The 13,669-nt window shown below is 35.6% G+C and overlaps 1 protein-coding gene across 50 annotated transcripts in view; it reads right to left on the bottom strand.

The window, feature by feature from the left end:
• LOC111426813 (Down syndrome cell adhesion molecule 1) overlaps positions 1–13,669 on the bottom strand; it is a 51,958-nt gene that overhangs the window by 22,949 nt on the left and 15,340 nt on the right. For 15 of the 50 annotated variants that reach the window (XM_071194174.1, XM_071194199.1, XM_071194155.1 and 12 more), the window contains exons 5-8: positions 7,665–7,794; positions 6,450–6,712; positions 5,812–6,393; positions 5,591–5,755 (exon numbers count right to left, since the gene is read on the bottom strand). In XM_071194174.1, coding sequence (XP_071050275.1) covers positions 5,591–5,755; positions 5,812–6,393; positions 6,450–6,712; positions 7,665–7,794 — 1,140 coding nt within the window. Of the gene's footprint in view, positions 1–416; positions 705–3,390; positions 3,679–4,635; positions 4,927–5,590; positions 5,756–5,811; positions 6,394–6,449; positions 6,713–7,664; positions 7,795–8,910; positions 9,038–9,345; positions 9,470–11,150; positions 11,275–11,900; positions 12,025–13,072; positions 13,197–13,669 lie in introns of all 50 variants that reach the window. The other 35 variants (XM_071194172.1, XM_071194173.1, XM_071194148.1 and 32 more) reach the window with 14 other exon arrangements.

Below are 13,669 nucleotides of genomic sequence, written 5' to 3'. Positions count from 1 at the left end.
TATTAATCAGTAATAAAGAAAATAAATAAAAATGAAAAGATAAGAACTAAACATTTTTTTATAATAATTATACCGTTAACAGCTAATTCAGCTGAGTAATAAGCTGAACCCGCCGAATTTGAAGCGCGACAAGTGTATTTTCCGCTATGTTCAGCTGTAACAGCATCAACATTTAACCCACTAACTTTCCTTCCAAATCGCGTGATAGAAATTCCAACGTTATGTTCAATTTTCTTTCCATTTAAGAACCAATCAATGTTGATGGGTTGATCACCTTTTACGGTACAAGTAACCGTTGCTGAATCACCGGAATTTAAACTTTCAGCGCCAAAGTCGAAAGGTGTTATATGCGGAGGAACTGAATTGGAAATTTGGAAAAGAAGAAAACGATAAAAAATGAAATATAAATTAATTACTGTTAATAGATAAAATAGCTGTGTAATACGCCGATCCAGCTGAATTAGTCGCTTTACAAGTATATTTCCCACTATGCTCCTCCTGAACGGCTTCTATGTTTAAAATTGAGCTCTTCTTGCCGAAATTGCTAACCATAATCCCGTCGGTGTTAATTATTGGTTTACCATTTAGGAACCAATCGAAATATACAGGTTGATCACCAAAGTTTAACGTACAATATAAAGACGTTGATTCACCAGCATTCATTACAGCACGACCAAAATCAAAGGGATTTATATGAGGAGGGACTGTGCGTGAAATGAAAATAAAAAAATAAAATTAAACAGTTATTTAAAATACCATTAACATCTAACGTTGTAGAAAAATTCGTCGTCCCAGCCAAGTTTGTAGCTTTACAAGTATAAATTCCAGCATGATGAGCTGACACAGAATCTATAGTAATCGTACTGACGCGTTTACTAGTACTTGGGAAAATTCCTTCGTCATTTCTAACCAATTTCGAATTTAAAAGCCATTCGATTTTAATAGGATTATCACCTTTTGCTATGATACACGACACAGAGACGGTATCACCGGAATTTACAGACTCATCCGTGAAGGAAAATGGGGAAATGTGGGGTGGAACTAAAAAATATAAATAATTGGAAAGTGATTTAAATTAAAAGTGCTATTATAACTATTATAAAGCTATTATAAACCCCAAAAAACTATGTTTTAATACCATTAACATCTAACGTTGTTGAATAATCAGTAGAACCAGCTACATTGGATGCTCTGCAAGTATAAACGCCTGAATGATGAGCACCAACCGAGTCAATACTTAAAGTACTAACTCTTTTGCTTACACGACTAGTGACAATTCCTTCTTCGTTTAACGTAGATTTTGAATTTAATAACCAATCGATTTTAACAGGATTATCACCTTTGGTGATGGTGCATTGAAGAGAAACGCTATCACCGGAATTAACAGAATCTTCAGTGAAAATAAGAGGAGCAATTTGGGGCGGAACTATAAATAAATAATTAAGCGAATATTTACAGCAGGTTCGATTTTTTTTAAATACAAAAAATTCAATAACCGTTAACAGATAGTTGAGTTGTATAGTAGGCTAAACCGGCAAAATTTGATGCTCTACACGTGTATTTTCCAGCATGTTCCGCATTAACAGCATCAATATTTAACACACTTCCTTTTTTACCAACATCAATCAAAGAAACTCCTTGTACTCCATAAATACTTTTTCCATTTAAAAACCAATCGATATTAATGGGTCGATCGCCTTTATTAACAGTACACATCAAAGAAGCACTTTCACCGACATTCAAACTGTCTCCTCCAAAATCAAATGGAGTGATATGAGGAGGAACTGATAAATAATCAAAAATAACATCAAAATTAAATCAAAATAATGATGCGAAATATTAATTAAAACAGTAAATAAAAAAATCACCGTTAACAAGCAACTTAGTAGTGTAATACGCCGATCCAGCGAAATTGGTTGCTTTACAAGTGTACTTTCCACTATGCTTTGCTTGAATCGAATCGATATGGAGAATGCTAGCTTTGATGCCGAAAGGGGTAATTGAAATTCCCTCAAAGTTGTAAATCTCTTCACCTTTAAGGTACCAATTAAATTGAACGGGATGATCACCTTTGTTTAACATACAATAAAGTGATGTTGATTCACCGGCGTTCAATGTATCACTCCCTAATTCAAATGGCGCAATGTGAGGGGGAACTATAAAATGTTATAAACGCACAAATAAATCATTTATAACCTATTTTAAGCATAATGCATTATTTAAAACGTGAACCAAGAAGAATTAACTTACATAAATTGTAAAAAGTTTGCAGGGCTTTAACTTAAAATCCCAATCGTATGCAAGTCAACTTTCGGAAATTTTCCTACGAAACTTTACCCCATCCAAAACAAAAAGAAAGAACAAAGAATAAACTTTGTTAAAGTTTCGAACACAGAATTTTAAGTAAAACTTCATTACATTTTATCTTTAATGCGCTTATTCCCATAAAATAAAGTTGAATAATTATAAAAAAATCGAGAATGTGATTTTAATTCATGGATTAAAATGGCTTCAAATAAAAAACAATATGATTAAACAAAATTATAAAACAAACCAAAATTTAACCCAACCTTTAACAGCAAAACTCGTGGTATAATAAGCAGAACCAGCAAAATTTGTAGCTTTGCAAGTATATTTTCCACTGTGCTTATCCCGAATAGAGTCTATGCTAAGTATATTGACCTTCCGTCCATGAGAACTGATAGAAACTCCGTCTCCACTAGAAAGCACGTGGCCATTAAGGTACCACTCGACTGTAATTGGATTGTCGCCTTTGCTCACGGTACAATACAATGTAACTGAATCACCGGCATTAACAGAATCTTGTCCAATGTCAAATGGAGAAATATATGGTGGAACTAAAAATAGATGTTGCGATAGAAAAGAGGTAAAGCCAAGAAAAAATTAAATAAAATTGTTTTAAATTTGGGAATTAAAGAACAAAAAAAATGAGAAACTGAGGTCAAACCGTTCACTGCTAAATTCGTTGTGTAATACGCGGAACCAACCGAATTAGTCGCTTTGCACGTGTACTTTCCGCTGTGTTCAGCTTGTACGGAATCGATGTTTAAGTTGCTAACTCTTCTTCCATATTGATTCACATTGATACCTTGATGATCATCTAAACGATCACCATTGAGGTACCATTCGAAATAAATAGGGTCATCGCCTTTAGCCCGACAGTATAAAGAAGCTAATTCTCCAGCATTTAAAACATCACTTCCGAAATCAAATGGGGATATATGAGGAGGAACTAGAAATTATAAATTGTATCGATAAAGATATTGAAACAAGTTTATCTATACAAATAAGGGTATAAGGGATAGTTAAAGTAAAGATTTTATAAAGATTAAATTAGCATTTAATAACAATATTAATCATTAAAAGTACCATTCACAGATAAACTCGCCATATATTCATCTTTGCCAGCTTTGTTAATTGCGATGCAAGTATAATTGCCAGCATGATGCGCTTGAACGTTATCTATACTCAATGTGCTGACTCGTTTTGACACGCGATTTAACATTATCCCTTCGTCCTGTAGAATAGGTCGATTATTTAGGGCCCAACTGATATTCAAAGGATAATCTCCTTTAGATACTGTGCATTGAATTGAAACTCCATCGCCCTCGTTTACGAAATCCTCACCAAAATCGAAATGAACGATTTGAGGGAAAACTACACACATAGGTAACGACAAATACATGTAAATTAAATCGACTTTTACGTGGAGGATGATTAATGGACATTTAGGCACAGGTGAAAAACAAAAAACGGTGGTAATTTGCTCGAAAATTGCAAACCATTGACTGCTAAAATTGCGGTGTAGTAAGCTGAGCCAGCCCAATTTGTTGCTCTACAAGTGTACTTTCCGCTATGCTCCTCTTGGACGGAAGAAATGCTTAGGCTACTCACTTTTTTGTCGTAACGATTCACCACGATTCCCGAAAGACTCGATATTTGCTTTCCGTTTAGGAACCAGTCGATGTTTACCGGGTGGTCTCCCTTATTGATGTTACAGTGTAAAAAAGCTGATTCGCCAGCGTTTAAACTTTCACTGCCGAAGTCGAAAGGGGCTATATGAGGGGGTACTGTAAAACGTCCAGTAAATAAAAGAAAGTATTTCAAAAATATATCTTTGAAATAATTTCCCTTATAATAACAAAGAAGAAAGGAATAGTCCAATATTAACAAACAACTAAAACAACAAAGAACATTCTACAAAAAAACAGGATAAAAACGGTACCCTTAACATTTAATTTAGCATCAAAAGATGTTGATCCAACCATATTAGATGCAGTACAAGTGTATTGGCCGCTATGAATTTCTTGTACAGAATCAATATTTAATGTGCTAAATCTTTTCATGGTCATTATTGTGATTCCATTTCGAGAATCGATCATTTTACCATTTAAAGACCACGAAATAATAAGCGGAGTGTCACCTTTAGCGACTGTACACTGTATGGAAACTGTTTCGCCCGAGTTAACAGAATCTTCGAAAGTGAAAGGGGAAATTTGGGGTACAACTGCGAAAAAAAAATTAATTGATTTTATATTTATTTTTAGACAAAAATGTGCGGATTAAAGCGAGTGCGTTTTAGTATGCTTATTCGCGTGCGAAAATGTAATGTACCGTTGACGTTTAAATAAGCTGAGTGAGCTGCACTTCCTGCTTGATTCTGGGCTGTACAGGAATATTCTCCAGCGTGGTCCGCGTTTACAGAATCTATGCTCAGAATGCTTATTCTCTTGTTCATTTGCCAGGAGGAAATTCCGGTGGAAAGGTTATCTATGGGTTTACCTTGGAAACTCCAGTGAATCGACAATGGAAGGTCTCCTTTGGAAATTATGCACTGTACCGAAACTAGTTCGCCTTCGTTTATTGGATTCTCTCCAAAATCGAATGCTGTGATCTGGGGAAGTACTATAGATGTGTAAAATTGGAGTATTTGAAAATAAAAATCAAAAAAACTTTTTTAATCGGTAGTTGATTTAAGAAAATTAAGAAATTTTAAATTTGAAGACGGCAACAATTTGAATATTTTCGAGAAAGTTATCCGCAGAGTGCACCGTAACGGCGTTTCTATTCTAACCACGTAAGAAGTAGGTTTTGTTGGCAAGATCGAAGTAGAATGAAAATTCTCAATGAAAAAACAACTAAAAACTAGCCCGACTATAGCTCAGGCGATGAGTAGATGTTCATGAATGATGTTTTTTTCGCTTGGCAAAGCTATTGTTTGTACCCGTCTTACCTGCTTTTTAGTGTTTTTTATTCCCGAACTGCTGAAAGGAATTTTTACAATGTCTCAACTGGTTTTTACCAGATCGTCATACACAAAAATCAATTAAAAATAATCCCTATCTTTATGGATTCTCCTGTACCTGTTCAAAAAAATATACAAAATTTTTCCTCTTATTACTGTTCTTTACTAATTCTGTTTCTCACACACACGAATTAATTTTAATTAAAGAATCGAAGAAAAATTTTGTAACCTCACAATGATAAAAGAAAGATTTTTTCATCAATTATGATAATAATCTTCCTTCTTTCAAAGAAACAAATTTGGTAATTAAAAACAATAACTTACCCATGACTTGGACTTCAACGGTGTTTCTATCAGTGAATCCTTGTGGGCTTTTGGCAACGCAAGTATAAGATGCTTGGTCAGATCCTCTTTCGACATCAACAATAATCAAAGTTCCGTTACTGGTGAAGACTTTCTGTTTTCTATTGATTGGTAAAACACGGCCATCTAAACAAAAACAATTCCTTTAAAATCAATATCTTTTAGCCATTTCTACCACAAACCTCTTTCCCAAATAATTGATTCAATAGGATACCCAGCAACAGGACAATGCACAACCAATGTACCACCAGCAACAATGGTCTGCTTTTCCATAGCTCTAACGTGTGGATGTCCCTTAACATTAATTCTTGCGGCGTGTTCAACGGATCCAACCTTGCTACTAGCGATGCATCTGTATAAACCACCATCGTTGGTATGAATTGCAGAGATGTTGAGAACAGAAACAACGTCGCCTTCAGCTTTGATGTATTGCCCAATTTGGTATCTGTCGTTATTCGAAAGTCTTCGCCCGTCGAGTTCCCAAGTGATTTCAGGGGTAGGAGTTCCTCCAGCTACGCATTTTAAGAAAACGGACGCTCCCGGTTCAAGTACTTCCTCAGCGAATGATTGACGGATGAAAGGTGGGTCGAAACGGCCTCCCAATTTAAGTTCAGCGCTGGCTTCTGCACTCTCTTGATCGTTTCTAATAAAACATTGGTACATGCCTTTATCTTCTTTGCGGACGGATTCAATACGAAGGACTGATTCGGTATGGTCTAATGGGTGGCCATCCTTAAGCCAACTGATTGTCTTGATTGGATTACCTTTAAAGAAATAAATATTTTAATTTTAATTTCGTAATTATAATTTATAATCTTACCTTCGAAGTTGCAAGTGAAGACAGCAGGTCTACCAAAATCAATAGTTTGAACAGGTGGATCAACGTTAGCTTTTAATGGTGCAGTGACAGTCAGAACGGTTTCAACGCTTTCTCCACCAACAGAGTTGTTGACCACGCACAAATATTTTCCGGAATCTTCAACTAAAGCTTCTTTTATGATCAACGTGCCGGCTACCTGATGAATCCTGTCGTTCAATTGGATAACTTGTTTCCTGTTAGTTCCTTCAACGAATTTGTACCATCTGTAACAAAAAGAGAACTCATTGTAAAATCACTATTTTTGAAGAAATAAATGAAAAAACTAGAATTAATACGACTCTGTTTTACCTAAAAGCTGGAACCGGAAAGCTTTGCGCTGGGCATAAAATCACAACGCTCGTATTTACTGCGACGATTTTAATATCGATCGTACGACTTTTTAATCTTGGCCCTACAGACCCTGTAGGCTCTGAAAATTTAAATTAAGCAAATTCAATACGTACCTATTATTATTTGGAGGAAAACCCTAGAAATGCCTGTTTGCGTTCAATCATAAAAGAGAAGTAACACTACCTTTTTTTCGGTGCTGGGTAAGCTTGAGCATCACAGAGTAACGCTAGGTTAGCACCCAGTTTAGCTGAATTTTTATTCCAACCATCTCCTGATAATTTCGGTGAAGTACCACCCGTTGGTTCTAACAGAAATGTTAACAAATTTGATATCGTAACTAAATTTTGAAATAGAGTACCCTATGACGTCACAAGCAAACTTAAAGTGTTTGAACACATACAGAAAGGAACTACTAAAATCTATTCCACGCCAATAAACTTACTTAAAAACGGGTAAAGGAAATCCAACAATAGGACAAAGTAGAGAAACAGTAACGTTCAAAGGCGCTGTAAGAACCTTTCCCAAAGTTCTTTCCCCAACCAGTTTAGGTGATATGTTATTTGTGGGCTCTGAAATATAGTTAGCGATTAGGATTCTGCATTTTCCGTTTTATCTAAACATTTAGTTTAAACATAATTGCGTGAACAATGGAATATGGGTAAGCCAAAATTAAAGAAATAAAAATACAGAATCCTATACACGCCAATCATGCAAAAACACTTACCCGCATCTAAATGAGTACCAATTAAAAATAAAACAGTGAAATCTAACAAAACTTAGCGTGTGTGTGGGTCTCAGAATGGCTATAAAAAAGGAAAAACTTACGAAAATTTCGGAACGGGATAACCTGTTACTTGACAAGTTAACCAGGCAACGTGCTTAATAGGAACGTCCACGACTTTCCACCCTTTGAAGTTCTCAGTGTCTTTTTTCGGGGCGACGTTGTTCGTCGGTTCTGAAAATGAACTTTCGCTGACCTTTCGTCTCAAATGGAAGGGAGAAACGAGAATACGAATGCTTTTGTGAAAATTACCTTGCCCTTGGCTTTGAAGAGACGACCTAAAAAACGTGAATATGCAAAAAAAAGATGGACGTACCTGATATTGCAGAAACGTAACTGAAAAGAAAGTTTTTATGGACACCTTTTTAAAATATTTATCGAGGGAGTTTTTTTTTTACTTTATAAGACGTGGTGGAATTCCTACTCACAAAAATCTTGGAACAGGAAAACCGGTAACTTGACATGTTAACCAAGCGTTTTCAATTTTTGGTATTGAGAGTACTCTCCAACCACCAAATTCAGCCCCAACTTTTTTTGGTGGTACATTATTAGTTGGTTCTGTAATAATATTAATCACTCATTTTTGAGATCGATTTATGCTTAGATGTATGTTCTTTCTATTTTTATTATTATGTAGTAGTATGACTACCTGTATTTTGGAATTGGGTACCCTACGATGTCGCAAGTCATGAAGACGGTTCTATTGCAAAAGTAGCTGTATATTTTGCCACCATCATATTTCGATCCAGATATTTTTGGAGCAATATTTCCCGTTGGCTCTAAATATTAAACTCTATTAACCTTAACATCAATTATAATTAATTGGAAGTTAAAAAAAAACCGTTCAAAAATTACTTAATAAAAGGCACTCACATGAATAAAGGAACAGGGTACCCAACGACGGGACACATCAAAAAAATCGTTTCATTCTTAGGCACAGAAAGCATTGTAAATCTGATCTTTTGGTCTATGGCTTTTGGAGGCATATTATTTGTAGGCTCTGAAACAAGAGCCGCTTGTTATCCAATATATAAAATAATAATAAGAATAATAGTTTGATAAATTGTTAACTTAAAATGTGCCAACCAAAAAAAATTGTTATTTTTACCTACTTGTATATTGGAACAGGATATCCCACAACATCACACGTAAGCACAACGAACGAGTTCAACAGAAAAAATTTTAATTTTCCTCCTTCGTAACGTTCGCCAGAAATTTTCGGTGGAACATTTCCAGTGGGTTCTAAATATTTACAAGAAACCAACTATGTATGAACAATTTTAAACATACCTAAACTTTGGGACAGGGTACCCCACGACTTGACACGTTAAAAACACCGTTAAGTTGCGTGCTGTGAAGAGTTTAGCAAAGCCGTATTTGTCATCTAAGGCTTTCGGTGCTATATTATTGGTAGGTTCTATAAATACGAACAACATGTCATAAAAAGCTTGAGTTCTACGAAAAGCGCCCAGAAAATGTGTGAATGCAAGGGGATAAACTAAAATTACCTGAACGCAGGAGGTGGAAAGCTTTGAGCTGGACACGTCAACGAGGACGTGGCGGCTTGCAATACTGACTTTTTCATGACATCTACCTCTTTTACTTTGGGAGGCACTCCTCCAATGGGCTCTAAAAAGAATGATTTTAAATCAGGTTAGATTTAACATTCAAAATAGGAAGAGTACCCCATCAATTAATAGTTCGAAGTTATTTTTATAATAGTACCTAAAATGTGGAACTGGTAAAGCTTGGGCCGGACAAAGTAGAGCAAAGCTTGTATTAAATCTCCTATCAAATGAGAATGTCTTGGAATCGGAAGAAAAACTCGGAGCTTTCAAACCCAACGGTTCTAATCAAACAAAAATAAATATTATTTTTCTAAATTATATTAAAAATCCTAAATGTAGGGATAGGCACCGTGTTAAATCCTAATATAATCTATATATTTAACCTACCTGAAAGATGGAACTGGTAAAGCTTGAGCAGGACATAATATAGCAAAGCTTTCTTTAATTCCAACTTTAAGAGAAAATATACGAGACGTTCCAGAAAACGTAGGAGCTTTTAACCCCAAAGGCTCTAACAAACAAAATAGAACATCCACAATAAACTACAATTAATAATAAATATGGGATAAGGTACCCAAAAGTAAACGTACCTAAATTTGGGCACGGGGAAAGATTGAGCTTGACATAAAAGGCCGAAACCGTGTCCTACAGCTCTTGTATAAGAGCTACTAGTTGCGTCATTCGAAAATGATGGAGCTTTTAACCCCACTGGTTCTAAACACCAAAAACTAAATTAACAATTACCTAAAACTCGGGATGGGTAATGCTTGAGCCGGGCAGATCAACGCGAAATTTGTTCCAATCGGTTTCAAGTAGGTATAAGATACGCTCGATGCGTCGTGCGAGAAGCTCGGAGCTTTCATTCCGATTGGTTCTAAAGAATGAGATTTTCACAATAAAAACGTGCAGTTACCTATACGTTGGGATAGGAAGAGCTTGAGCCGGGCAGAGTAGCGCAAAGATGGTTTTCGAGCGCTTTGAGTACGTAAAACTCGACGATTCCGACGGGAAAACTGGCGGTTTTAACCCCATCGGTTCTGAATAGGAAGTAAAAAAGCAGTTTTGTAAGATTTTAAAAGAGATAAAAGCCTACCTAAATGTTGGTAATGGTAATGATTGAGCCGGGCATAGTAGTGCAAAGCTTTGTTGGAGTTGGCGTTCATACCCCATGCTTTTTAGATCGTTCGTAAAAGAGGGGGCTTTACTTCCAACCGGTTCTGTAATATTAAAACTGTCTGGGGTGTGTGCTCCTGCCTTAATGTTGGATTAAATAGATTAAAAATGGTAGATTTATTTTATTAAGCTTTATGAACGGGCAGCAAAATATTACTAAAAATATGCAACTTTTTTACTGGATTTTATGCATTAATTTTTTTTATTTATAATTTACCTACCTGTATGTAGGAATTGGAAGAGCTTGAGCAGGACATAACAATGCAAAGCTAGTGTTTTGTGTCATCGTATAAGAAAAGCTTCGCGATGTACTAGAAAACGTTGGTGATTTTGACCCTAAAGGCTCTGAAGAAAACTAAATGTTCTTATAAATACTCATAAAATTTAAACAGATATTAAATGCTAAAAGATAGGGTACGCTTATATTTGAAATAATCGAAAATAATGTTTTACCTATATGTCGGTATTGGCATTGCTTGTGCGGGACAAAGTAACGTTAAAGTTTGTCCCATCTGTCGCGTGTAGCCCATAATAGTTATGTCGTTAGGAAACGTTGGCGTTTTGGTTCCAACCGGTTCTAGCGGAAAATTAGATGAAATAAATATCGACTTACTTAAATTTGGGAACGGGTAACCCTTGCGCCTGGCACAGAAGGGCAAAGCTCGTGCTGGATGATCTCGCGAAAGCATTTATTAGGTTGTCAGTTGAAAATACCGGCCCTTTTACACCAACCGGCTCTAACACATCAAAATCCAATAAAATTGATATTTAAAAATAAATATAGGTTACCTAAAAGCAGGCATTGGGTACCCTTGAGCTTGACACAGAAGACTAATACTGTGGCTATTTGGTTTTTCTATTGTTACACTTTTTACATCGGCGGCTAAACGAGGTGCTCTCGTACCCACAGGTTCTACAAAAAGAAAATTCAAACTAGAACGTTACAGTACCTGAAGAAAGGCGTAGGGTACCCCTGAGCTTGACAAAATAAAGCAATGTCTGTTTTGAAAGCAGCTTTTGCTCCGCTGATAAAATTAGACGTTAGAGTGGGTGCTCTACTTCCCAGAGGTTCTAAATAAAAAAATGCGTACCAATTAGGAAAGATTTAATACCTAAATAATGGTGTAGGGTATCCTTGAGCTTGACACAATAAAGCAATATCAGTTTTAGCAGTTTCTATGGTCCCGGTGATTACAAAATTAGATGTTAGCGTGGGTGCTCTACTTCCAACTGGTTCTATTTAAAAAATCACCATAAAGAAATCAAAATAAAATAAGATGGGGTCTGAATAAAATGGGGTACCCTTGATTTTAATTTAACGATAGTCATATTGAAAGAAAAAATTAAATTTATTACCTAAATAATGGAGTTGGATATCCCTGTGCTTGACAGAGTAAAGCAATGTCTGTTTTTGACGTTTCCTTAACGCCGGTACTAACAAAGTTAGATGTTAAAGTAGGTGCCCTACTTCCAACGGGTTCTATTAAAAATCGAGAATGTTTCTTTTGATTCGAAAAACAGTAATTGAAAATAAAATACCTGAACAAAGGTGTGGGATACCCTTGGGCTTGACAAAATAATACAATATTTTTCTCGGACATTTCTTTGACGCTGGTGCCAACAACGTTTGATGTTAAGGTTGGTGCTCTACCTCCGACGGGCTCTAAAGATTGTCAATAGAAAAAAATAAGTATTTACCTAAACACGGGTGTTGGGTACCCTTGAGCCTGGCACAAGAGGGATAAGTTTTTACCCGATTTTTCTTCGAACCATGTTAATTTAGCTGATGATAATAATTTTGGGGAACGAGTTCCCACTGGTTCTGCAAAGATTTATCCAAATTTCTAATTTAATAACGAGATAGTTACCTATGCTTAGGGACAGGAAACGCTTGAGCAGGGCACATCAACGTTACCGGTTTATGAACGAAAGCATCAAAAGTACGTGACTTATCTACAGATGGGAACTTGGGTTTTGCTGTTCCAACAGGTTCTAAATATACAATTTATGACTTTTAAAGATAGCAATTAAAATCTATTTATATTACCTGTATTTTGGAACTGGGTACGCTTGAGCTGGGCATATTAAAGTTAACGGTTCTGTAACTAACGCTTCAAAGGCGTTCAATTTGTCGATTGATGAGAATTTAGGTTTTGCTGTTCCAACAGGTTCTAAATGTATAATTTATTGTATTGTTATTAAAATTCGAATTTTAATCTAATTATTTCGCTTCTATTACCTGTATTTTGGAACTGGGTACGCTTGAGCTGGGCACATTAAAGTTAACGGTTTCTCAACGGAAGCTTCAAATGCTCGCAGTTTGTCGATTGAAGGAAATTTAGGCTTAGCAGTTCCAACAGGTTCTAAACGTAAATATCTTATTAGTTGATACTTAATAGAAGCGAAAGTATTTATATTTTAAAAAAATGAAATAATTGACCTGCTTCTTACGTGAAAATCAATGATATTAAATTTTTACCTGTATTTTGGTACTGGAAAAGCTTGAGCAGGACAAAGCAACGGAAGAGATTTGTTTACGGGAACTTCCAGAAGACGTAATTTTTCTATTGTAGGTAATTTAGGTTTCACTGTTCCAACAGGTTCTATTTGTATAAAAATGTATGTAAAATTTTGATTTTTTTAATAATTTTATTGAATATAAGGTACCCTCGCTCACATATATTTAAAAATAGATTCTCAGAGTAAATTACCTGTATTTAGGTACTGGAAAAGCTTGAACTGGACAAAGTAATGGAAGAGATTTTTTCAGCATAACTTCGAGAGTGCGATACTTTTCAATTGGGGGTAATTTTGGTTTTGCAGTTCCAACCGGTTCTATTTATAAAAAAAAAATATTTCAGGGTGAGTTAATTTATTTCACGCTAAATATAGGATACCCTTATTCATATTCTTTAGGATTCAATCATATTAACGAAGACTTCAAAAAAAAGTTGTTTCAACAATCAATTTACTTCCATTATGTTCAAATAGGGTCAATATAGACGGTGGCTTGTTTACCTATGTCTCGGAACAGGAAATGCTTGCCCAGGACAGAACAGCGTCACTTCCTGTGATATCCTGGCGAGGACGACTTGCCATTGATCGCTAGTTGTCAATCGCGGACCTACGCTACTTATTGGTTCTGAGAATGTCACATAAAATAAGACGTCCGGATTGTATTTTTTCGAAAATATATATAAGGGTCTATAAAACAGGTAGAATATTCTATGCGTCTATAATACTCATCAAAAGAAGCAAAAAAATTAAATATAGCAAAAGTCGGCAAATCAATTGAGATTACCGTAGAA

This window comes from Onthophagus taurus, chromosome 2 (assembly GCF_036711975.1).
Source record: "Onthophagus taurus isolate NC chromosome 2, IU_Otau_3.0, whole genome shotgun sequence".
Taxonomy (NCBI): domain Eukaryota; kingdom Metazoa; phylum Arthropoda; class Insecta; order Coleoptera; family Scarabaeidae; genus Onthophagus; species Onthophagus taurus.
The sequence above is the reverse complement of the archived record's forward strand: the minus strand, read 5'-3'. Positions and strand labels throughout refer to the sequence as shown.